General features: G+C 39.0%; 1 protein-coding gene and 1 pseudogene across 2 annotated transcripts in view; both read right to left on the bottom strand.

Moving 5' to 3' along the window:
- Positions 1–16146, bottom strand: part of ADGRG7 (adhesion G protein-coupled receptor G7) — a 66880-nt gene extending 50734 nt beyond the window's left edge. The window contains exon 1 of one of the 2 annotated variants that reach the window (XM_006188520.3): positions 15829–16146. In XM_006188520.3, coding sequence (XP_006188582.2) covers positions 15829–15943 — 115 coding nt within the window. In that variant the 5' untranslated portion in view covers positions 15944–16146. Of the gene's footprint in view, positions 1–9295; positions 9409–15828 lie in introns of those variants that run through there. The other variant, XM_032477791.1, reaches the window with a different exon arrangement.
- On the bottom strand, positions 5635–7056 carry LOC102509274 (annotated as a pseudogene).
- Positions 16147–26421: the final 10275 nt, after the last annotated feature.

Here is a 26421-nt window from a genome sequence, read left to right as displayed (position 1 = left end):
CCAGTTATGCAAGTCTGTTTCAACACTGGAAAATCAACTAATGTAATTCATTAGATCAACAGGCTAATGAAGAAAAAACCACATGATCATATCAATAGACACAGAAAAAGCCTTTAACAAAATCCAACCCAAATTCATGATTAAAAAAAAAAGCCCCTTAGCAAAGAAGGGATATAGAGAAACCACATCAACTTGTTACAGAATATCTACATAAAACTTACAGCCAACCTCATATTAATGTTGAGAACTTAGATGCTTTCCTCTAAGATTGAGAACATGGCAAAAATGTCTCTTCTCACCACTCCTACTCAACATTATACTGCATCAACTTATGCAATAAGGTACGAAAAACAAAAAGATACTCAGTTTGGGAGGGAAAAAAATTAAAGTCTTCATTCATGATTGTCTACGCAGAAAATCCCTAAGATTTTCACACACACACACACACCAAAAAATAAAAACAAACACAAAAACAGCAACAACTCAAAAACCTCTTGGAACTAGTAAGTAAATATAGCATGATTTTGACATACATGATCAATATGCAAAAGTACACTGCTTCCCTATATACTAGCAATGAGCTACTGGATTTATATCTTAAAACACAGTACCATTTACATGAGCACACACGAAAAAAAAAGAAAAGAAAAAGAAAGACATACATAAGTATAAATCTAATAGATATGTATATAATCTATATGAAGAAAATTACAAACTTCCAATAAAAGAAATCAAAGAAGCTCTACATAAATGGAGAGATATTCCATGCTCACAGATAGGAAGACTAACTATTGTTTAGATTATCAATTTTTCACAACTTGATCTATAGATTCAATGCAATTCCAATCAAAATTCCAGCAAATGATTTTGTGGACAACAACAAAATGATTGTAAAGTTTATATGGACATGCAAAAGTTCCAGAATAGCCAACACAATTAAAGAAGAACAAAGCTGAAGCTTCTGACAATATGTGATTTCAAGACACCCTAAAAGCTATAGTAATCAACACAGTATGCTATTGGCAAAAGAAGAAACAAATAGATCAATAGAACAGAACAGTCTATAAACACACCACACAGATATGGTCAATTGATCTTTGACAAATGAGCAAGGGCAGTTCAATGGAGAAAGGACTGTCTTTTCAATAAACGTTGCTGGAAAAATTAGACAACTACATGTAAAAAAAGAAAGTCCAGATTCAGACTTACAGCTTTCACAAAAAAACTCAAAGTGGGTCATAGATCTAAATGTAAAATGCAAAACTATCAAACTTCTAGAAGATAACACAGGAGAAAATCTAGGTGACCTTGGGTTTGATGATAACTTTTTAGATAGAACACCAAAAGCACAATTCATGAAGGAACTGATAGTTTGGACTTCATTAAAATGAAAAACTTCTGCTCTGCAAAAGACGTTGTTAAGAGAATGTAAAGAGAAGCCACAGAATGAGAGAAAATCTTTCTAGAAAAAACATGTAGACAATTATTGCTTTCTTCCCCTTAGAAAATATGGACAGGTCTGTGAGGTAGTTCAAAAGATACCTTCTATGGCCCATTCTCTCAAATGTAAATAGGGAGAAAATATTTCTAAATCACATATCTGACAAAGGACTGGTATCCAAAATACACAAAGAACCCTTAAAGACCCAACAATAAGAAAACACCAGCCCAATTAAAAAGTGGGCAAAGCATACGAACAGACATCTCTCCAAAGAAGATATACAAATGGTAAATAAGCATATGAAAAGATGTTCAACATCACATGCCACTAGAGAATTGCAAATGTAATCAACAATGAGATAACATATTTTCTGATTCTAATTCCATACTAAAATCCAAAACATTGTCAACACCAAATGCTGGCCAGGACTGTGGAGCAACAGGAACTCTCATTCTTTGCTGATGGGAATGCAAAATGGCACAGGCAGTTTCTTACAAAGCAACACACAGTTCTACCATGCAATTCAGCAATTGTGCTCCCAAGTAACTACCCAAATAAATGAAAACAAAATGCTGAATGTGAATGTTTATAGCAGCTATATATACAATCACCAAAACCTAGAAGCAAACAAGATGTCCTTCAATAGGGGAATGGATTAAAAAAAAAAAAAAAACAACCCTGTAGTGTATCCAGTACAATGGAATATTATTGTCATAAAAAGAAATGTTATTATGATGCCCCCCAAAGATATAGATGAATCTTAAATACATTTAACTAAGCGAAATGAGCCAGTCAGAAAAGGTTAAATCCTATATGATTTCAGATGTTATTCTGGAAAAGGCAAATCTATAGAGATTGTAAAAACATCAGGGGTTGGAGAAGGGAGGAATGACTATGTGACGCACAGTGGATTTTTAGGGCACTGAACTAGTCTGCATGATACTGTAACAGTGAATAAGACTGAATCCGATCAACTATTTAATTAATAAAAATGTATCAACATTGGTTCATCCTCGTAACAAAAGCAACACACTAATACAAAATATTAATGGTGAGAGAAACTGGAGGGGGAGGAGTGATGAGAGAGGGAGAAACTAAGAACTCTGTACTTTCTGCTAATTTTTCTGTAAACCTAAACTGCTCTAAAAATAGTCTAATAGTTAGAAATATAAGATATGGATCCTGATTTCAAAGAGCTTACAATCTAGCAAGAGAAATTTAATTGTAATTGCTATGTGACAGACTTTTCTATGTAACCAAAGAAATATGCAAATATTTTTAAATTATAAGACTTCAAATGCACAAAGTACAGAAAACAATAAAACATCTCCAACTACCCAAAATCCAATTTTAATAGTAACTTTATCTCAGATTTGCTTCAGATTTTTTTAATGAGCAATAAAACTTTGCAAAAAGAGCTGAAATCCTTTGAATTCCTTTCTATACACAAATAATAATTTCTATTCATTTTCTCTAATCTTTCTTCTGCAAGCAAATGTGAATCTAGTCTTATTTTCTCCCTCTTTTCTGTAGCTTACCCTTGCACATAATGAATATCCAAAATCCTTTCAAAATCGTTCATAGAGAACTTTCACATCTTCTTTTACAGCTGCATTATATTCCGTTGCATGACTGTGCCCTAATTTAACAAACTAACCTCTTATTGATGACACTTGTGTTGTTTTCAATTGTTGCTTCAAAATTGCATTGTGTATTTTGCAAATGTACAAATTCATCTCTAGTATAAATTTCCAGAAATGTAATTTCTGAGCCAGAGAGCACACACTTGTCATTTTGCCCCACAGGGGTTATATTAATTTGTATTTTAACCAACAACGCAGCCATATGCGGGGACTGAGACAAAGTACAATGAAGACCTACATACCATGTATATAATAAAGTAAGCAGGTTGGAGGGGGTAGAGCAGTGCTTAGCATGCAGAAGGTCCTGGGTTCAACCCCCTGTACCTCCAATAAATGAAAATACTTTTTAAAAAAATCAGGGACCCCCCTCCCCCGCCCCCCAAAAAAGAAAAACAAAAAAGTAAACGTAAAACTCGATTTTAATGCCACGATAAACATACCTTCGTCAGGACCTGGAAGTCCAGGTCTGAATTCAGAAATTGTGGATCCCTTGGAGCCCCACGTCAGAATGTGGCGAGCAGATCCGGGCTGCAGCTTCCCTCTCCGTCTTGGCCCGCACTTGGGGGACCTTGCGCTCACGCACGCCGACGCCCCAGCCCACACCCCCCAGCTCTTTTCACACCGCCTCTGAACAGGCCTGTGAACAGCCACCCGTCGCGGTCAGGGAGGCACAAGCAGTGCGGCCGACCTCTTTGAGGATGACTGGGGAGACGCAGGCACAGACCTGGGAAGCCGAGCAGGGGTCTGAGGACCCGGATGGAAGAGCGTGGGCTGGCCTGGGAGGACCTGGGTGGGCGTGGCCGCCTGGCCTCACACTTCTCTGTGTCGTGGCCCCTTTATTTTTATGCATATGGCTTCAACATGCCTTTTTTTGTCTTGACGTATCTCGCCGTGAATTTATCTATTTAAATTCATCTTCTCAAAAAACTAGCCTTTGGTTTTGTTGACCTCTGCTCTTGTTTCCTGGATTTATATCGCAATTGATTTAGTCTTATTTTCATTACTGCCAAACATTTATGTTCATGACTGCAAAACATACTTCCTTCAAACTGGCTCTTTTTTTAACTTTTTAAGTTAGAATGCTTAGATCACTAATTTTCATTCTGTTGAGCTTTTTAATATATACCTAACATCATAAATCTCATTCTAACTATATTTTTAGCTATGCCCAGAAGTCGTGATATAGAAAGCTTCCACTGGCTTTTTAAAATTTTTTTAAATTCTCAGCTATTACCTCATTTTTCTTTTTTTTTTTTACTTTCATCTTTTGACTTTTTAAGTATTTTGTAATTTTTATTTTTTTTTTGAATTATTTAAAATGTTTTTTTTTTCTACATGTACTGGAATTTTCTTGGCTTTTTATTCAGTGCATTCTTATTGTATCGTATTGTAGTCAGAGAACATCATCTCTGGAACTGGTTCTTTGGGACTCACCAAGACTTTCTTCTGAAAATAATATATATTCACCATTGATTGTGGCAATTCAAATATACAAATCCACTAATAGTATCCAGTTCGTTAGATACGTTTTTCAAATTTCTGAATCCTTATTGATTTTCTCTGCTTGATCTATCAGTTTCTCACAGGAAAGCATTAGACTCAAGTTCCCCAATTGTAAATTTGTGTATTTATCTGTATAATTTTGCCATTTTGCTTTATATATTTTGAGTCTGTGTTTATGTGATGCATATAGGCACAGAATCATTGATCCTTCCTGTGTTGGATTACTTCTTCTGTCTCTGAGTAGTAAAACTTTTATTCTTCATAATATTTTTTGTCTTAGAGTCTATTTTTTCTGATATTAATATTGCTAACCCAGCTTTCTTTTGGGTTGGACAGTATTTGCCTAGGGTTGATTTTATCATCATTTTCTATTCACCTTTTATGTGTCTTTAAATGTTCACTGTCTCATAAACAGCACAAGCTACATGTTGGTTAGCTTCAATGACATCTATGACAATATCTTTGCTTAAACAGGTGAGTTTAAAGTACCTAAATTTATTGTGTTTGTTATTTTTATCTTATTTTTCCACCCATCCCCGCTCACTTTTCTGCTTTCAGTGGTATTATTTATTTTCTCTATTTCATTGTTTTCTAGTACAGATGTTCCTCAGTATCAGCAGGGGATTGACTGGTTTCAGGACCCTCATGAACACAAAATCCACGAATGCTCAAAGTTACTTTATATATATAAAGTGACATAGTATGTTCAGACCTCCCTTTATCTGTGGATGCAAACCTACAGATATGGAGGGCCAGCTGTATTTTAGTAACCACCTAGTTTTTAAATCCCCTGTAATACTAGTCTTTTAAGATATAGAAAACAATCAATGGTTATTTAGATCTAGCAAAAAGTTGTCAGTTTCTTCGCTTGCCATGATGGATTTGTTCCTTCTAGGTTCAATTTCTTGCTTTCTGAAGCAGATGATTTCATCATTCTTTCAGTTAGGGTCTGTGAATGATAGATTCCCCAAAGTTTACCTGAAAATGCTTTTATTTTACCCTTACCCTTGATTGTCAGTCTCATAAGGTATGGGATTCTGGGTTGGCGTCACTTTGAGAATATTATCCCACTGTTTTCTATAATTTGTTGTTGCTGATTAATTTTTCTTGTCTAATTGTTATTCATTTTTTTCATTTTTAAATCACTTTACTGTTTATGCGATAGTCACATTTGAATTGGCAGAACTGTTCCCAAGACAGACAGGACAGGGACCTGTCATTCCAGGAAGAAATAAGTGAAGGTTTTCATAAAGCTTGAGAAGTACCATAGTAACTAACACAAGGATGGCTGCAGCAATCTCAGATAACACTGCCAGGGTGAGCAACTGGGTAGGAATAAGGCCTGGGACCACTGCTGTTTCCTAAGGGGAATTTCTCTTTTTTTTTTTTTTAATTGAAATACAGTCAGTTCTAAGGGGAATTTCTTAATATGCTTAGTAAGAAGATCACTTGTAACACACATATAAATGGAGTAGAGTGACACTTCTGCAGAATAAATTCTACAAGTTCCTGGGCAGGTTCTCCAAATCTCACTAGTTGCTGAATAATGATTCTGCAAAGATAAACCCATAAACAGATATTCAGGGAAATTTTACAACCAGTGAAATTCTTAAGCCACACATACCAAACCTACATACTGTGAATTAAAAATGGTGCTGTGTTAGGGCTTCTGAAAGAACCACAGTTGGAAAGCTTATTCAAATAGTAGATCCTCATCCTTCTCTTCAGCCAGAAGATTAGCAGGCTCCATCACTCTCCAGCTGCCCTCCGTTGCTCCAAGCCCTTCTCAGACTTTTCCTTGAGAATCTTTTCCTTCTCTTGTATTTTCTTTAACCTGTAGAACTCTTCTCACTCTCTCCCATCCAGCTTTGTGATGATATAAGCAAGGGTATGTTCAGTCTGGGGAATGATGACATGGTCAATGGCATTTACACACCTGCTGGTTATCTTAATAGCTTCATCCATAGTAATAAAGGATGTCTGTTGCAAAGATAGTTCCACCAGTAGATCCACTTCTTTGGCATAATTCCTCTTCAGTTTATCCAACTGTGTGCCACCTCTGGCTAAACCAGTCAGTTCATAACTGCCAAGTCCTTCATGGTAATGTTCAAATACAGGCAAAGTAACAATGCTACATTTTCTTTCTTTGCTCTAATCTTCACTTGGGCTTTATTTACATGTTGGATAACTGTGATGCTGAAGTCTCCTACTGTGAACTTGGCTTCAGCAAGGGAAAAGACAGCTTCTATCATCACTGCACCCAGCAACATTTGAGTCTCTGTTATCTTCTTAAGGATCTGTCAAAATCGAAGAGCTAACACATCAGATTTTATCTTCAGGGGGTTTCGACCTGTCTGTCTCCTTTTAACTGATCTTTCACAATAGTCTGGGCCATTCGCCTGGGAAAGATTTCAGTTTCAGTCTTTGCTCAACATTCTGACAATGACTGTTCGGCTCAGGTCCTCACTGGGCAATCGTGGCTGCAGCAACCCCAGCCACAGAGTCTTTCTTTACCAGAATCAGCTGGTTGTGTCTAATTGTTATTCATTTTTTAAGGTTTTTTTTACCTGATGCTCTGCAGTTTTACCGCGATATGGATTTGTTTTTGTTTTCCTTGCTTCAAATTCAGTCACTCTTCAAAGAAAATTCTTACTTGTTCCAATTTTGTCTCTCCCATATTCTCTGTTGTCTGGAATTTCTGGGGGATCCTGTTGAAATTTAGCCTTATATACATCAAGTTTCCTAGTCTTATTTCTTAGTTAACAATTCTTTATATTGCTCTATTGCAGTATAGGTAATTTCTTCAGATTTTCTTCCATCTCCCTAGTTCTCTCTTTAATAATTTCTAACCTTTTAAATCTACTCATTAATTTTTTTTATTATTATCACTTTATTTTTCATTAAAGAAGTACTATTTGGTTCTTTTTCAAATTCTATCTTTTTAAAAGTACTTTTTCTTTTATTGTGATTTTTCCTTCTGTATTTTTAACTTTTAAACCATTTTTAAAATATTTTATATTCTCTTTCAGATGGTTTTGTTATATACAGTTCAGGAAGGGTTAATCCTGTTGGCTGCATTTCATGTCTCTCCATCGTGGTTCATTTGTAATTTTGGACTGTAAATTCACCTTTATCTTATTTATTGTTCTTCCATGAGAGTTTTATGGATTCTATTTGTGACAATATTTCCAAAGAAAATGTCGTGATGACTTCTGTTCTGATCTTGGGGTACCATCAGTAGTTGTCAACCTAGTTTCAGGATAATGTCTCACTGGGGCTTTCTGCACTGAAGGTAAGACAAGTGCAGATTCTGTAGCCTGGGGTTTCAATTACTCGTAATGACTTTTTTTTTTCTTTTCCTACTCTTGTCCCTGAACAGATGATAGAGCTATTTAATGCTTCTCTGGGTTAGTGAGCAGAACTTTTCTAATCTCCTTTTCATGGTTGAAGCAACTTTTTAAGGCTTCAGGGTTTATCCCTGTGGTTCTGGTCCAGCTTTTCCACTTCACACAGGATGGAAGTCATGCTTCCTATGACCATGTGTGCCTTGAAGCCACAGCCCCCAGACTCTAGGGCTTATGCCAATGTCTGCCCACCTTTAGGGTATTGATTTTCTCTTTGTTTATAACACCTGGAATTTCCCTTCAAGACAGAAAGCCTGCTATATTTTTGAATTATTTTTACATTTTATTCATAATTTGTTTATATATGTTTATGTTTATAAACAGGAAAGACATCTATCCATGTCTACGCAAGTCTGCCTTTTTGCCATTACTCAAGAATCACATCTTATACTTACTGAGTATTCTGACTTCCTTTAGAGAAGGGCTACAGCTCCTATCTCCAGGTCCTAGCACAATGCCAGATGCATAGAAAGTACCTGACAAATATTTGCTGTCTGGCTTATTTGCCACTTACATTTTGTTTGAGAACATCAAGCCCAGGCTCGACTGTCCACTTCTCAGTTATAATCACATTTTAACACCTTGTGCTCCCCAGTTCAGGGCCCTATCCTCTGAAATACCTGAATTACCCACAAAATATAGCAAAAGTAGTATTAGTATTTTTAAGCCACTGTGTTTTAAGTAAAGAAAATCACACCCACAGATGACTGGATAAAGAAATTTTAGCATATTTATACAATGGAATACTACTCAGCCATAAAAAAGAATAAAATAGTGCCTTTTGCAGCAACATGAATGGACCTGGAGATTGTCATTCTAAGTGAAGTAAGCCAGAAAGAGAAAGAAAAATACCACATGATATCACTTATATGTGGCATCTTAAAAGGAAAAAAAAGACACAAATGAACTTATTTACAAAACAGAAACAGACTCAGAGACATAGAAAACAAACTCATGGTTACCAGGGGGGAAGGGGTTGGGAAGGGGTAAATTGGGAGTTCAAGATTTGTACATACTAACTACTATATATTAAATAGATAAACAACAAGTTTTTCTGTATAGCACAGGAAACTATATTCAATATCTTGTGGTAACCTATAATGAAAAAGAACATGAAAACAAATATATATATGTATATGTATGACTGAAGCATTATGCTGCACACCGATTATTGATACAACATTGTAAACTGACTATACTTGAATTTAAAAAATAAATAAATTTTCAAAAAAGAAAGTCACACCCAGAAAGATTAAGTGGCTTGTGTATATCCTAGAACTACTTTCTTAGAATTATGGACTCACCAAACTGAGAACAGCTGTTCATTAGCCCAGCTTCCTCATTCTACATAAAGAATATGTAGAGAGTACATTCTCCGTAAAGAGTAACACTTTGCAGATGAATAATTGCTTGGTAGCTGAGTGGGGACTAGAATTCAGGTCTCTTGGTTAGTGATCAGGGGCTCCTGGTCCTTCTCGCTGTGGCCACCTTCACCACAGGGGTAACAGGAGAGTGAGCATCAGCGTCATTTTACCTGAGGATCCGTATGCTGGAACACATTTAATAGCAGTATTTTTCTTTTACAACACCAATGTGATGATAATAATATTTTCTCACATTCTTTTAAATTGTAACAAGTAATATTTCCATAAATACTAGCCCTATTTTAACCTCTTTCCTATACATCATGGAAAATTAAATGCAGGACGTATATGACACTCACACTTCCTGTTGCTTGAAAAAGTAGCATAAAATATTAAAAATTCCAAATGGAAAACATGAATTGCATTTCTTCTCCCAAACTAGACAAAATTAGAATCTATTTTGAAAATTCTAGTTTGATTGAGTGGGAGAATAAAAATACCTTTCCTTACTCAAAGACATGTCTGGCTCAGAGTCTCCAGGGCTTTAAAAATCCAGGCAACTGTCATTTGTCCCAGGCCAGGAATTTGACATATTTGGGTGAAGATAAAGTTCACTCTTAAATGAGAGGACAGTGTTTATGTAAGTTTATTCCCTTGTGGGAAGAAAATTACCTAAAAATTTTCAATGAAATACATAGTCTTTACTTAAGGTAAAGGTTGTTCAGTATTAACTACCTGTTTACATATTCTGATAAACCAGTTAACTGTTTTAATAAAAGTTTCCCCAATGGTCTAGTAAAGTAAAAACATTGAAAAATAGATGCAGGAAGATATGACAGTTCTTAGAACTGTTTCTTTTTCTGTTTTGAGCTAGTCAGCTGAACTTAATGATTAAACCTATTGTAGACCTTCAATTTGATAAGTTGAGTTTCGATCCAAAGGTCCATTCTAGGTCAGTGCTATCCTTTCGGGGTGTAAATCAGGGAGTGGAGCAAACTGTGTGCTAAATTACCTAAAAATTCTTAAATTAAAAATACTAGCAAACATTTATTGAGTGGTTGCAGAGTACCAGAAATCATCCTAAACCTGTAAATGTATTAACTATTTAATTCTCATAATAGCCTGATAAGGCAGGGTTTAGTATTACTCCCACAATAGGAAAACTGAAGCACAAAAATTTTGAGTAATTCGGTCAAGTTTACTCAGTAAGTAGCAGAAGCATTGGGATTTGAATGAGGCTTCATAGCTTTCTCCTCTCTTACTCATGTAGTTTTTTTCCCCAACTCTCACGTACACACTCTTCATCACCATGTTTCACACAAATGTTCTTCAGTAACATATGTTACTGTTAGAGCAGGCAGATAACTAGATATGAGCAGAGAAGGGGGGACGCAGGCCAAATGGCAGGATTTGGGCAGAAAGGAGGAGCATGGGCCAAAAGCAGGAAACCACACACCATGTAAGCACCAGGTCCTTAGATAGAAAAAGAAAAGCAGGAACCTCTGGGCTAAGTGATCACACTTTTGGGGGTGATGAGTAGCCTGGAGGCCAACCAAGAAATGTGGAAAACGTTAGGAATCTATAGTGTCTGAATGTAACCTTCTGCTCATTATGCCCTCATTTCAATAAAACTAGCCCTGCAGATTAGAAGTACCCGTCATGCACTGATGCCATGACACTTCTGATCCAGACTAAATGAGGACAAAAATCCCTCCTTCCTTGGGGAAGGTGGAGTTAGGGTGAAAATCAGGGAGCACGACCCCAAACCCTTCCCTCCACAATGAAAATTCCGCCTATTCATGTTTACAGCCTATGTAACCAGCTTACCAAAGAAACTCAGGGCAGCTGCTCACCTGAGCCTGCTCGCTCTCCCCTTGAGAGTGTAACAACTATTCCTTAATATATCCCCACTTCACTTTCTTAACCTACATGTCCCATCTCTGAATTCTTTCTGGGGCGGGACAAGAACCTGGACACTGGTTACATACACCAGCAACATTACCAAGGACCACGGATGGGGTGTAGTGCCAACTGGTGCGTGTGGAGGCCCTGTGATCCCCAGCCTTCCAGCCCTTAGGCAACTGCCTGCTCCTCTTTGGGAGATAAACTCCTGGCAGGTGTTTGCCTTAGCAAATCGACAGCCCTGAAATAACTAGCCTCCCCATAGCTCAGGCTGACTTGTCTCAACCCATGTCTCCTCCTTATCAGAATCATAAATTCCACTGCCTTGCTTGTGTTAGTCCATGTCTCCATCTTACTGGAGTCATAAATCCACTATCCTCCACATGCCAAAGCCCCTTACCTCATTTATAGCCAGTCAGAAGTCTGTTCCCCTATTCCTTTGGGTTCAAAGCCCCTTCCTCAATAAAAGACCCTGTACGTTCACACTTGGTGGACACGCATGAAACTCTTGCCTGTGTGGCCTGCTGTTGCCTGTAGCAGCAAACCTATTAAACATTCCTTTGTTCTTAAACTTTCCCTTGCCTTTGGTAAATTCTTTTTACCAACCTGCGTCACCAGCCCAGCTGTGTCCCCCAACATGGGGTTGTATTCAGAATTCCAACTAAAAATATTTAATACCTGGAAATCAAGGAAAAATCCCATAAGCCAATGTTCTAGCCTCTTTAGTTAAGAAAATGACTTTAAAAATTAGACCAGCAACTTAAACACCAGTAATTCTGATGTTAAAATAATTCACGCCCCTCAGCCAATTACACAACAAAATCTCTTCCAAAAACAGAAACAAAAACACTTCCCTTTCATAGGAATTATTTTTCTTGATTTAGCAAGTGATTATAAGAGGGCATAAGACAGGAAATTGATAAAGGAGCGGAAGAGAGATTTACAATAGCAGGATTAAGACTAAATAACGCTACAGCTGCCTAAAACCCAACTTCTTCCATCCTGAAAACACTTCTCTGGACTTTTTTTCAACCCCAAAATACCACCTGTCCTCCAGAAAGAGTCAGATGAGTTTGATTTATATCATGTTGGCTCTTGAGGGAGTACTGCGATTGAGTAAAATGAAAGCCAAGTATCTATAACATGGGTATAATAGTAACTACCTCAAAGGTGGTTGTCAGGATTAAATGAGATAAGACGCGTGAAGTTTTTAGCATAGTACCTAGGATACGATAAAAACAAAACAAAACAAAAAACCCCTCAATTGTACATTTTATAATAATGAAATACACAAATAGCATACAGCCACATTAATGTTCATTCTATACTCAACCAATAGCAGCTTTGATTCAAATTGAAAGTTACTTAGAGCAGAATTTAAAATTTTTTCTATTTTTTTACAGGGAGGCCATTACTTTTTCATAAAAAAAGAGAAAGACATAATTTTTATATAAACATATTAATCATAAATAATATAAACATATTATTTATACTGAAAATAAATTTTGAATGTGATAAAATTAACTTACCCCAAATTGTATGTGTATGTGTTCATGTATATTTTTATAGCTTTCATCAGTTTCTCAGAGATATCCATGACCCTCTCCTTAACAAATAAATTTAAAAGCAATTCATCTCCATACCCAGACAAAGAAAGCAAAGCAAGACTATTCAATACTTACATGTGCCAACTAAAAATTGGCACCTGCCATCTGCCTCTTTAAGGATTAAGTCAGAAGCCACTGCAGTCACTGACTTTCAACACATCCTGACAGGAGTCCAGGGTGGAGATCAGGGATGAGGCACTCCGTGCTCTGGGGAAAACTGGCAGAATAGGCCCTCAGATAGATATTTTTGTAACCGAGCAGGACCCTGTGGGGCCTTCCTGGGACAGACCTCTCCCCCATAACCTCTGCTGTATGTCCTCTCTTCTAATAGTATCTCATGTATATTTCCTGAGTTTTTCAGATGCTAAAAACCACTACCAAAGGGAATAAGTTAACTACTTGATGATAGAGAGCAAGTAGCTCCAGACCTTCTGGTGCCTATGGATTGATAGTGTTGACTTCCCTGTTACCTCAACATCAACCAAGCTGAGAATTTTGCACAGCTGATCACTACCCTGTGACTTCCCTTCCTTACCTGGCCTTTAAATATGCTTTGCTGAAACACTTCGGGGAGTTTGGGGTTTTCTTGGGCATGAGCCACCCCGTCCTCCTTGCTCGGCCCTGCAATAAACATTTCTCCGCTCCAAACTCTGACATTTCAGTCTGCTTGGCCTCATGGTGTGTCAAGAACAAAAACTTGCCTTCTGTAACATTTTCAGGAGATTTTTATGAGCCCAAATTTTGTATCTCCTCATATCTAGAAAAGCACTGAAATTGTTAATGGTGATATCTGCTCCTCATGACTAGCAGCGAGCCTCTGCCTAAATGTGTGCTTGACTGCATGTCCCTCCCTTCACTTAAGTCATATATATACTGGCTTTCCCCACTGCCTTAGAGCTGTCTGAGATGCTGTCTCCTGGGCTGTACTCCTCATTTTGCCCCAAATTAAACTTAACACACAGCTCTCAAGTTGTGCTTTTTTTTTTTTTCCAGCAGACACATGAGATGGGATGAGATGGGATGGAAAGGGGCAGACGAGAGTGGAGTGGGATGGACCAGAATTTACCAACTAAGACAAAATCTGAAACAATGTGTAAGGCAAAACAGTAACAGCACTCAACATTCACTTTCTCTCTAAATGACAGCAATAACCCCCTCCTTTTCTGCTGGGTTTACCCCCAAACGGAGGGATGTTCCCTTATGTAAAGAGCCACCAGAAAAAAATTTGCTTAGAACAAGGAAGTGTTTGTCTTTTCTGTGGAGCTGGTATGCTGTTATGGTTAACCATGGGTTCTTCGTTATTTTTTATCATGGCATTTTGGGTCTTAGTCCTCAGGAAGCACAGGGTATGTTTTGTATTTATTTTTAGCAACTCCTTCTAGCCTTTGACTTTCATATGCTTTTTTTAAATTGAAGTATAGTCATTTACAATGTGTCAGTTTCTGGTGTACAGCACAATGTCCCAGTCATGCATATATCTATACATATATTCATTTTCGTATTCTTTTTCATTAAAAGTTATTACAAGATATTGGATGTGGTTTCCTGTGCTATACTTTCTATCCCCTACTTTGTCCTCTTCCTTATAATGTTTTTGTACTTTGATCCTTGTTTCAATGGTTCTATTGTACCTGTGTTCTTTACAAGTCACCACAAATTTCCCTTTAAAGTAGATGTCATTAAGGAAAAGAAAGAGGCAAGAGAGGGGGAAGACAGGAATATTTCTTTAAATATTTAAAGTATAACCTTTAAATAAGGCCTTATACATTTAGCAGCCTCAACAGGGTAAAACTTGAAGTTCATAGTTTTTTTTTAAACTTCAAACTATTTTACAAACCTTAAATAAACAAAACACATTCTCCCCAACTTTAATTTTCATTGTTTTTGTTCTGATAAATTTTCTTTTGCTAGTTCTCTAAATCCTATTAATACAATATTCTCTATATGTATTTCTTTAGGGAAAAAAATACCCAGATCCATTCTCAGCTACCACTCCATCAGCAGCCAATATATTTGACTTCTTTTGTCTTCAACAGTGAATCTTCCCAGCCTTGCATCGTGCTCCTGCTGGTTCCCCCAACCTTCTGTCCTCCATAGTTACCTCTCCTGCCCTTTCTTGATGGGCATTATTTACCCTTATTTACTCAGTTTCACTAGAACTGTCTCTGTGTTTTACAAAAGGGATTGCTCGGCACACCAGGCTTTGAAGTCCTTTATGTCCAACCCCTCAGGGAACAAGGGAGCCAGTATTAGGTTGTGAAAACTCTCTGTTATGAGTTTCTGGGGACTTTCCTGCAATATCAATGTTGCACACCATTTGTCCGCCCTCATGCCCCCTTTCCCAGGGTCAGCTCTAGCAGACAGCAAGTGACTGGCAAATACTTGTTGAATAACCAGGAAAATTGTTTTCTAAATGATCTTAACTTTCAAGTCGTTTTCTACAGCTGAAAAGTTGGAACTTTGTGTGCAAAATATAAGATTGTTTCATTTACAATCCTAGTGAAAACATTCCTAAACTTCCTTCTTGAAATGAAATTTCATTCTGAGCATGTTTGGTTCTATGTGTACATGGACTTCTGTGTGTGTGTGTGTGTGTGTGTGTTTGTGTGTGTGTGTGTCCATAACTATTTTCCTTTCTTGGATTTAGCTAAACAAACATGAACAGATGTTATTAATGATTTTAATTATTACTCTGCTATTCATTTAGTCAGGAGTTAAAAGAGCACGAAGAGGCCAATTCAGCCATGTCATTTGTCACCCTGCTCTCTCACACTCACACACACACACATTCATGTACACACAACCATATGCTAGCCATCAATTGACCCTCATCTTCTATATTGCATAAAACGTGGGCAGCCGCAGCCTAGACATGTCACTTGCCAGTACTGGTGTGTCAGATGGCAGGGACAGAGGCTCAGCGCCTTCTCTTGCTCTGAGTTAAAACTGGCAGGACGACATTACCTCTCTGGATCCTGATCACAGTCCTCCAGATGGCCAGTCCCAAAACGATGGCGGTCAGCAGCCCACACACAATGGCCACCAGTGCCCTGAGGTCACACGCACGGCAGGAAGCCATAGGGAATCCAAACCGCAAATCCACTCCTGGGTTGAAAAACAACCAGCTTCTTTTCTTCCTGAGCCAAGATTTAAATCAGAAACTATTTGAAAAAATAAAAAGAATTCCTTCTTTCAGGATTCTATCAGGCAGATGTCCTCATTTTTTAGGATTCAGGAAGTTAATAAGGCAGGAGGCAGTTCAGATCACCTAATAAAAGGCACATACTCTGCTTGCAATTTCCTCGTTCTTTACCGAACGAGAACGTGAAAAAAGTGATTGGAGTTATGGGGAAAGGAAGATAACTCAGGGCAATAAAGGAGAAAGGGAGGGAATAGCTCCCAGGGTCAAAGTGTAAGCGTCCTGACAAGCAAGTGAGGAAGGGAACAAAAAAATTTAAAAAACAGAGAAGAAATTAAGGAGATGGTGAACCTGGTGGTCACCTCTGGCTCAGCTGCCTGTGTTTTGTTAGGATGCGCTAGCAGAGGTAGACCAGCAGGTGCTCCAACGAGAGGTCAAACAGTGATACCCACACCTGAGTCCAGTAAGGAGCCCTCACTTTGACAGCTACAGTGGTGAGTGAGCATTACTGGCATAGGGTCAGTTATGAAAATCCATCCGTTATGGGCTGAATTGTGTCCCCCTAAAAATTCATATGTTGAAGTCCTAACCCCTGGTACCCCAGAACAGGATCTTATGTGGAGACAGTCATTACAGAAATAATCAAGTCAAAACGAGGTCACCAGAGTGGTCCCTAATCCAACATGACTGGTATTCTTATAGCAAAAGGAAATTTGGGCACATGTACACACAGAGGGAAGAGGAGGATGGGAAGAGACACAGGGAGAAGACAGCCGTCTACAAGCTAAGGAAAAAGAATGGGAACAGATCCTTCCCTCCTAGCCCCTAGAAGGAGTGGACGCTGCCAATGGCTTGATTTTGGACTTGGTCTCCAGAACAGTGAGAGAGATTTCTGTTGTTTAGGCCACTCAGCTGTAGCACTTTGTTACAACAGCTCTCGAAAACGAATCCATCATCTGAGTCACTGTCAGCTGGTGTCTCTGTAGCTGCAGTTCTGACTCTCTCCTGCCCAGGGACCCGTGTTCTTCTCTGTCCCTTCTCCATCGAAGGAAGGAAGGGAGAGAGAGAGAGAGAGAGGGTAAGAGAGAAAGAAAAAAGAAAAGAAAGAAAGAAAGATGGAAGGAAGGAAGAGAAAGAAGAAAGAAAGAATATTTACTTCCTCAATTAGTGTTCTGTTCCTCGTGGATGAGGAGAGGTTTTACAAAAGAGGGCACATTTAAGCCTACTTTTTTCAACCCCCAAACAACTATATATTTTTCCCTACTCTCTATAACCCGTCACTTCACCAAAGTACAGCTCAGGGAACATGCACATAAGCTCTAACCTTTACCTCACCCAAGGGTTTCAGAAAAACATATTGGTGTCCCCAGAATGGAAAAACTTAGTGGCAATGTTGCAGAGGCACAAAGTAAATGAAAGTGAATCCATTATCTCATTTACTGTGAATACATTTAAAAATATCTGTTTCTGAGATGTCTACATGTATATGCACAGAGAATGTCTGAATGTGCACATTAAAAAATTCCTTTTGGGAAACTATGGGATCTGTGGAGAAATGTATTTTTCATTTTACCCCCCTTTATGATTTGAAGCTTTCACGTTATGCATTTATTATTTTTTCAATTATTATAAGAATAAATATATCTATTATTTCTTTAATAACAAAGGGAACCATTTTTAATAAATAATAAATGTAAGAAAAAGAATACCAAGTCCTGTGCTATGCACTTTTTACGTCTCTTTATCTCCTTTGTAAGTATGTACAGTAGCCCCGTGGAACAGACACTTTTGCCCACTGCATGACAAAATGAGGCTTGGGCCTTCATTTCTCTAAACAGGAGCTCTGTGGTGAAGGAAATTTTGGTGACACTAGATTATATAAAGGTAACTGTTTTCTTCAACTCCAGGATTTCTCAGAGCCTTTCACATGCTGGTAGACCTTGTGAACTGTGACGTTCCCAGCATTATTTGACCACAGAATCCTCTTCCTGAGAAGAATCTCTCAGAGATAGTATTCTAAGGAAGATGCTTTGAAAACATGAGCATCTGCAGGATGGTCTTAGCTGAAGAGTGCGACCGCAGGCACTGGCCATGAGGCCTGTGCTTGCCGTTCGCTGATGGCGTCCGTCTCGCGTAGGGTTCCAGAGGTTTGGAAGGGGTTGTGCTCTGGTGACCGGGAAGCTGACTTTGGTGGTGCTCGGACATTTTCCGTCCCACACTAGATGGACAGACAGGAATCCTGGGAGGCACAATGGCTCTAGCTTTTTCCCCAGGTGCTCCCAGAGCCTGGAAGCAGTTACATCCAGTTAGCAGTTAGCACACCTAAAGCCCAGGTACTGATTCCGAAAAACAAATCTCCACTAAAAGGAACATGGCTCCTTGGGAAAATGTCCATTTCCAAGACTGGGGCAGGCAAAGTCCAAGAGGAGCCTAGAATATTTTGTGCCAGAAAGGAAAAAAGTGCTCAAGGGGTGATGGGTACATATCAAGTGGTTTCTGAATCCAGCATGAAGAGACCCTCCATTGTCAAATGGGGAGCATTTTGAGTGTCAAAATAAATGATCCTTATAAAAGATTATAATCCATTAAAGAAAACAGGAAATCTACTGAATCTGAAACTCTGAGAGTGGGGCCCAGCAATCTGTGTTTTTACTAGTCCTCCAACTTGATGTTCACTGATGTTGGGTAACCACCGTTTAGGGTAATTCTCCCAAAGGCAGTGAGTCAAGTTTGCAGTTGGCCAGCAAATGGCAGGAGATTACAGGGCTTCCTCATGTAACAGGACAAGATTTGTTAATGCTTATGGGAGATCTCATGGCTTTAAAGATCGCCACATAGTCAGATAAGTATGCTAAAATTCCCGAGGAGCCTCTATTTTTGTCATCTGTGAAACTACCATTCTGTTGTATCTTGATTCATTTATTTAACCAGATTTTCAATGAGTTTATCCCCAGGAGCATCCAAACGTTCTAAAATCCCTTTCATTTCCCTACCATCTGGGCTGTGACCACCAACAGAGAGTTAAGTACACAGAAGCCTGCTTACCTTACCTCCCGTGTCATCTGTGACAAAGGCCAATCTCAACTCCCCCACCTGTTATACCTTAGAGATGAGTTTCCGAGTTTCTCCATTGGAAAACCTCCCAGCGGCATTTGCTACCCCTTAATTAGGGAAAACTCTGAGCTGCTGCTAATGGAGAAACCCTTGAATCACCTATTCGTGTATCTGTATAACCCTACCACCCTCTGTTTCTACCTGGTGGTCATTGGAGGGCAGGGAGAAAGTTATCAATTAAAAACCAAAGCAAAAAAAAAAAAAAAAAAAGCTTTTCTGGGCCAAGAGAAATTCACCAGCTTACTCACCTTTCTTTGTTCTGCATGCCTTTGCTCTTCAGGTGGCTCCTATGCTCCCCAGAGCAAGATGTTCCAAATAAGATCTCAAGGACTGATTGCTTCATGTAGAGAGGTGACTCAATACTGGTAGAAACTTGTTGCCTATAAACTAAAATATGCTGAACTCTGATGCTGAACCCTAGAAGATGAGCCCTCAAATTCTTTTATAGTTTTAAATTTACCTCTGCATCTTGCTCCTGAGAACCTCACCTCCTCTCTTCATCTCTTCTGACTTGTTGCTTTTAAATTTCCTTACCCATTTTTCTCCCCTTTTAATTTTTCTCTTTTATATCCCCCAAATCTGAGCAGATGGGCACAGGTATGTGGTCAAGATTGAAAGAGAGAAAGGTTCAATGATGCTTAGGGTAGGAACCATACTGTGGGAAATAGTTTAATTTTCCTTCTAGAAACCCCAGTTTAAGGGAGAGACAAATCCAAAATTTATAGCAACTAGACAAGAGCTTCAGCCAAGAACCGCCAGTCTCATGTAAACACCAGCCCTCCTGAAAATAGTAGTATGAAATCTTAAGCTTATCTGAGGCAAGATGAGTTGATATCGTCAATGTCCTGTATAAAATAGCACTATGATTTACACCTTCAGATACTATTCTAGATCCCAACTCTCTCCATTTAGTGTAATTGTTTTACAGAAATCATGGCACACTAGTGTTGCATAAGAGGCCACTCCAAAACTTAGCGATTTAAGACACAACCACCATTTATTTGCTCGTAATCAGGTAATTTGGGCAGGACTCAGCAGTGATGGCTTCACTTCACATGATCAATGAGCCAAGTCATCCGGAAACTTGACAGGAGCTTCAAGGATCCAGGATGGCCTTCTCACGTATCTGGGATCTCAGCTAAGGTTGACTAGAAAGGCCAAGTTGGCTGGACTTCTCTCTCCCTCATGCTCTTTTCTCCATCAGGATCTCCTCCTTCTTGAAGATTTCCCCACAGAATAGCCTTCCCTTTGCATTCAGGCTGGGTTCCAAGACAGAAACAGGGTAAGTTTGCAAGACCTCTTAAAGTCTAAGATCATAATTTGCTCAGTGTCACATTTACCACATTCTATTGGTCAAATATTATCACAAGGTCCATCCAGATTCAGTGATGGATGGAACTATGAGAAGGATGGAATTCAAGGAGACCGAATTCACTGGGAGCTATGATGTGGAATTTTATGTGTCAACTAAGCTAGGCCATGGTACCAGTTATTGGTCAAACATTATTCTGGATGTTTCTGTGAAGGTTTTTTTTTAGATAAGATTAATGTTTCAATCTGCAGACTTTGAGTAAAGTGATGACCCTCATCCAAGCAGTTGAGGGCCTTAATAGAAAAAGACTGACCTCCACTGAAGAGGAAATTCTGCCAGCAGACTGCTTTCAGACTCAAACTGTGGTATTGACTCTTCCCAGCCTGCCTTCCCAGGCAGCCTAATTGTTAAAAGCTTAGTAGTCTATCTTGCAGATTTTGGACTTGCCAACTTCCACAATGAGTCAGTTCTTTAAAATCTATCATATATATTGACTCTGCTTCTGGGGAACCTTGGCTAATACAGGGGGTATTTTGCAACAAGCACCATGCATTTTCCAGATAAGACCCATAATCCCCAGAAAGCTTAATAGGAGTATATGATACTCGAGGAGTTTGTGACCTAGTTAGAGAGCAGGCACATAAAATGTTAGAGCACACCAAAGATAATGCAGGAGTCACTAGTTGATAGATGATTCACTCTCCAATGTCACTCTACCTGCCTGAGGAAGGCTGGACAAAAAGACCAGTGAAGGAAACACGCCAACCTGAGTGGAACCATAAAAGAGCATAAATGTATAACCAAGCCAAATTGTCAGCAGTTTTCTTAATAAGGATAACACATTTAATGGTCGGTAATAAACTTAGGAGCGATAATATTGTCCTCCCTGGCATTTGCCGTATAACCTCTGGCTTACTATTTTTCAGCTCAAATGCATGCCTTATTTTGAAGTCTAAAAGATTAAACTTTAAACTTAGGTTAGAGTAACAGATGTATTAGTTTTCCATGGTGGCTGTAAGAAAGTTCCTCAAACTGAATGACTTAACAGAAAGTTATTGTCTCACAGTGCTGGAGGCTTGGGAGCCCGAGATCAAGTTGTTAGCAGGGTCACGCTCCCTCCCTCTCAAGGTGCTAGGGAGGAGTCTGTTCCAGTCCTCTCTCCCAGCTTCTGGGGGTTCACCGGCATCTTTGGCTTTCCTTGACTTGTACACACATCACCCCAGTCTATGCCTTCCTGTTCACATGGCCTTCTCCCTACATTTATGTCTTTCTCCAAATTTCCTCCTTTTATAAGAACACCAGTCATATTGGAGTGGGGCCCACCCCACTCCAGTATGACCTCATCTCAACTAAAATAATTATACCTACAGCAACCTGATTCCAAATAAGGTCACATTCTGATGTGCTGGAGGTGAAGGACTTTAACATATGAATTTGGGCAGACACAACCCAACCCGTAACAATGGATTAGAATACTAATAAATTAAAATCTAAGATTAAAAAAATAATAACCCAAACTCTACCTCTAACAATGCTTGTGGTCTGACTAGTTATTTGCGTTAAGGAAACTTCTTTTAGGATGTGAAACTGGTACTTTGGCTTATGAGTTGTGTTTCCATGCTCTGCCACTAGAGGGTAGCAGCACTGCTGTTGTTTTTCCTGCTGTTAAGCCTATTTTGCTGCAGTATCTTCAGTACTCAGCCGTTCACCCACAATGTAAGCACATTGGATATGAGGTAAATTTCCACACATTTCTTGGGGGAAGGGGAATGGGGAAGGTATCCTACACTGGCAAGAATGGAGTGTCCCGGTCATCCCTGTCCTGGTGATTCCTCTTCTGGGTCTCTGCTCTGGACTGAATGTTTGTGTCCCCTCTAAATTCATGTGTTGAAGCTCTAATCTTTAGTGTGATGGTATTTGGAAGTGAGGCCTTTGGGAGGCAATCAGGTCATCAGGGCGGAGCCCTCGTGATGAGATTAATGCCCTTATAAAAAAGAAGCTGGAGGGAGACAACCTGTCCCTCCCACCAGGAAGTGGGCCTTTACCAGACACCAGAGCTGCTGGCACCTTAAGCTTGGACTTCCCAGACTCCAGAACTGTGAGAATAAGCATTTGTTGTTTAAGTCACCCAGTTTATGTTCTATTATATCTATTATACCTGAATCTATCTATATATCATATCACAAATATATCTATTATTATATCTATCTAAAACGTCCATTGTGCTCTATTATAGTAGCCCAAACTGACTAAGATAGTTTCTGATCAGACTCAAATCACCAGAGATATTCCAACAGAAGCCAAAGTCTCTTCCTCTGAATGGGACTTCTGTGTGGGGAGCAGGGCTGGGGGACAGATGGTCTTAGGAATAAGGCGGGTGCCTCTAGGAAGGAACAGAGCCATTCACTGTGCAGTCATGTAGCCTCTGAAGTGGAAAGAGCCCTCTCTTCTGGCATCAGGAGATTTATATCCCATCATGGGCTTGGCCACTAACTGGCAGCATGATTGGACAAGTCACTAACTCTCTGGTCTCAGAAAGCTCACCTAGAGATAATCTTTTGGACCTATTTTTCTCTGAATAATATCTTCCCTTGATTTTTCTCTCTTATTTCTACTCCTATAGCTCCCCTTTCAATGCTAAAGATTGAGAAAGATTCCTTAGGTGCTATAATAGAGATGAAAGTAGTATGGTTGTCTTTCGGGGATTATAATATGGTAAGAAGGGAGAGTTTATGAGGAGACACAATTAGAGGACTGAACAGCATATGATCCAATGTTGCTCTGGGCTCCGTGCTATAAGAATTTATAGACAGATGAGAGTGGGTTGAGCACAGTGGGAAAAGAACACTTTGAACTGGGCCTTAAAGAATCTCCAGAAGTTAAGCTGCAAGGAGGAGGAGGGAAGGGAGGGTGATTAATAAGATGAAGCTATGGAAATTAAAAGAAACAAGTTTTAGGGAACAGAGAACAAGTCAGCCTGATTCGCACAAGAGCTGAATTGGATAATATGAGACACACTGAATTACACTCAGAGCGACTTTACTGTATTCAAGTATGATGCTAATCAATGTAAACTTTCATAGTGAGACCAAGTAAACCTGAGTCGGTTTCCGAGCAGACAAGACAGTTGCCCCATCCTCGGTCGCTAAGCCCTCTGATTACTTGGCCGAGCTTATTCCTGCGTTTTACAGCCTGTGTGTGTTTTGGCTTCAGACACAAATCTATTATATTGGGCACCATGCCCAGCTTCTAAAAAGCTTTAATCCTCCCTTTAGGACATTTGAAAACAGGCAGAACAGCTCAAGTTCATGAGAGGAACCAGATGAGAGGAACTTTCTCGCCTCCTTTTTAACATTTCACATTAGTCATAGTGATTCCTCCCACGGCCCGTACCAGCACTGAACGAGGATGTGCTGCCCCTGCTTCAAGGGGCTAAAGGCTGAGAGACACTGATAGCCAGTCTCAGAGCTACTGAATTAGCTTTAAAAGAGAGTGACCTAGAATGTAGTAGGATTATCACCTTGATATCTGTAAAAATTGGATAGTCTCACCAGATAGGAAATACATGGAGGGGGATAAGTGCAGGATTACATCAAGTTCAGAAGTCTGTACACTTAGAAGGAAATATATTCAGTATCTTCAGAGCTAAAGAATAATGAAATCCCATTAAATGACATGACAGCCTGGGTGGGGGTTGCAGATTTTCAGGAGTAGGCAGAAAAGACAGATAATTTTAAGTATGACTTCAGCTGGGAAAGGCACCTTCTCTGTGCTATGGAAGACTGAGAGGCAGCCTGTGTGGAGTGTCTGATGTAGTGACTATAACAGGATTCAGCAGGTGCCATGAGGTTCACTGTCAAGAATCCTGTCCCAAATTTTATTTACAAACCAGAGATAGACTCACAGACATAGGAAACAAACTGTGGCTACTGGTGGGTGGGGGGAGGGGTGGGAAGAGGGAAGGAGGGATAGATTGGGAGTTTGGGATTGACAGATACACATTACTGTACATAAAATAGATAAACAACAAGGACCTACTGTATAGCACAGGGAACTGTATTCAATTTCTTGTAATGAGCTGTAATGGAAAAGAAACTGAATATATATATATGTATGTATAACTGAATTGCTGTGCCACACACCTGAAACTAGCATTGTAAATCAACTACATTTCAATAAAAAAATAAGAATTAAAAAAAGAATCCTGTCCCATTCAATATCAGATTCCAATATTTCAACAAGCAAGCTGGATGTTCCCTGACATTGCCTGTCATAAATGAATCATTTCCTTAATTAACAGTAAGCCTATTTTACCATGGAAAGACTTTGAAGTTAAGAACAGAAATGTTTAAGAGCATCAAAATCATAACACACAAATCAAATTTGTGTGTTAAGGAATTGTGCATGTGTAGCATTTTAGGTATTTATAATTTTAAAAATAATTTATCTATGCAGATTAGTCTTATAAGTTCAATTTCTAAATGTGCAATAGCCTAACAAATTTACACTTGTGAGTTTAGGTTGAACTATAAGTTTACACAGTATTGGAACATTTAAGGAAACTTAAGTTTCACCACATTTGTAAGTTTAATAAATTCAATTTTGTTAATAATAACTTAATAAGTTGAGATGATTTCTCAGTTAATTCAAGTTCTTAAGAAGAATATAAAAATTCATAAATACAGTTTCAGATGTTTAAAGGGAAATCTAGATATCTAAGTGTAAAACTGTATGCAAACATTAAAGTCTCCTTAAAATTGAGTGCTAAAATTGGCCAGACTTAAAAATAGAGTGATAATTTCATACACTGAACTTACAAGTATAAAAATGGCTTACTTTTTTCATTTTTACTGGCTTAGATCAGAAACCCAGTCACTCTCTTCACTGCACATCTCTTGAAGCACTCCTCCAAGCTTAAGGCAAAAATCTTCCTTAATCGCCATTTATTTAGGGTCAATTCTTTTCTACTATTTCATGTATGCCCTGCAGGCTCTCAGTTTTCTCCATCCAGAGTTCACATTAGACAGCATATAGAATTTCCGGATCTCTTCCCCATGTGCACAAACTTCTCCTTCATACTTTTTTATCTATTGATTCCTTGTATTGGGGAGGATTCTCACTTCTCAGCTTTTCAAAATGTTCCTGTAGTCCCCAGGGACTCCTGCACCACCTTATTAATCCACATCCAAGATATAATCAATACAACTCTATAAATGACCCCTCACCCCACCCTGATGACTTAATGATGAGGAGGACACCAAGATGGTCATAACCTGATCTCCCCTTTCAACAGTGAGCTGGAAGTCAGTGCAATTAGAGGCTGCAGTTTCTCAAGCAAAGGGTTTGAGAGATTACAGAAATCACCGAGGAGCTAGAACCACAGCAACAGCCAATGTTTATATCATGCTGAGTTATTTAAAGAGTTTCTTTACTTTGGTATGAGAAATAAAGCATGGGATATCCATGAAGTGGTCTGGCAAAAGCTCAGGATTTGAGACCCTAGGTTGTTAGAAGAGTTGAGATAAAATACGAACGAAAGTAAGGGAGGGTGCCCTCCTCCTGCCCCTTCCTTGGTGAAGGCTACTATAAATTTCTAATAATGGTGTTCAACATATTGCTTACTGCAGGGACTAGAGGCAGCCAGCCCCAAACTGTAGACTTGGACCCGAACCAAAAGTTCCTCCTCTGAGAACTTACGAGGGTGCCTCTCACTTGTATTCTCTCTGTGGAGAGACTGGAGGAATGGATGTTTCTGCTCTGTCATAAAGGCTGCCAGAATATTTGCATTTACACAGTTTTCAAAATTCTGTCCTTAATCTGGTTCAAACTAATTACTCTTAGAGTTCCTGCTCAGGCCGAGATATCCGCAATGCCATTTTCATGTACCTGCCGCTGACAGCTCTCCCTTTTGAAATACAAACATGTCAAAATCACAGAAACTTGCTAGACTAGGAAAAAACCCTAAGACATAGCACACACATGAGCAGACTGC

This window comes from Camelus ferus, chromosome 1, assembly GCF_009834535.1.
Source record: "Camelus ferus isolate YT-003-E chromosome 1, BCGSAC_Cfer_1.0, whole genome shotgun sequence".
Lineage (NCBI taxonomy): Eukaryota > Metazoa > Chordata > Mammalia > Artiodactyla > Camelidae > Camelus > Camelus ferus.
Note: the sequence above shows the minus strand (reverse complement) of the source record. Positions and strands in the feature narration are given on the sequence as shown.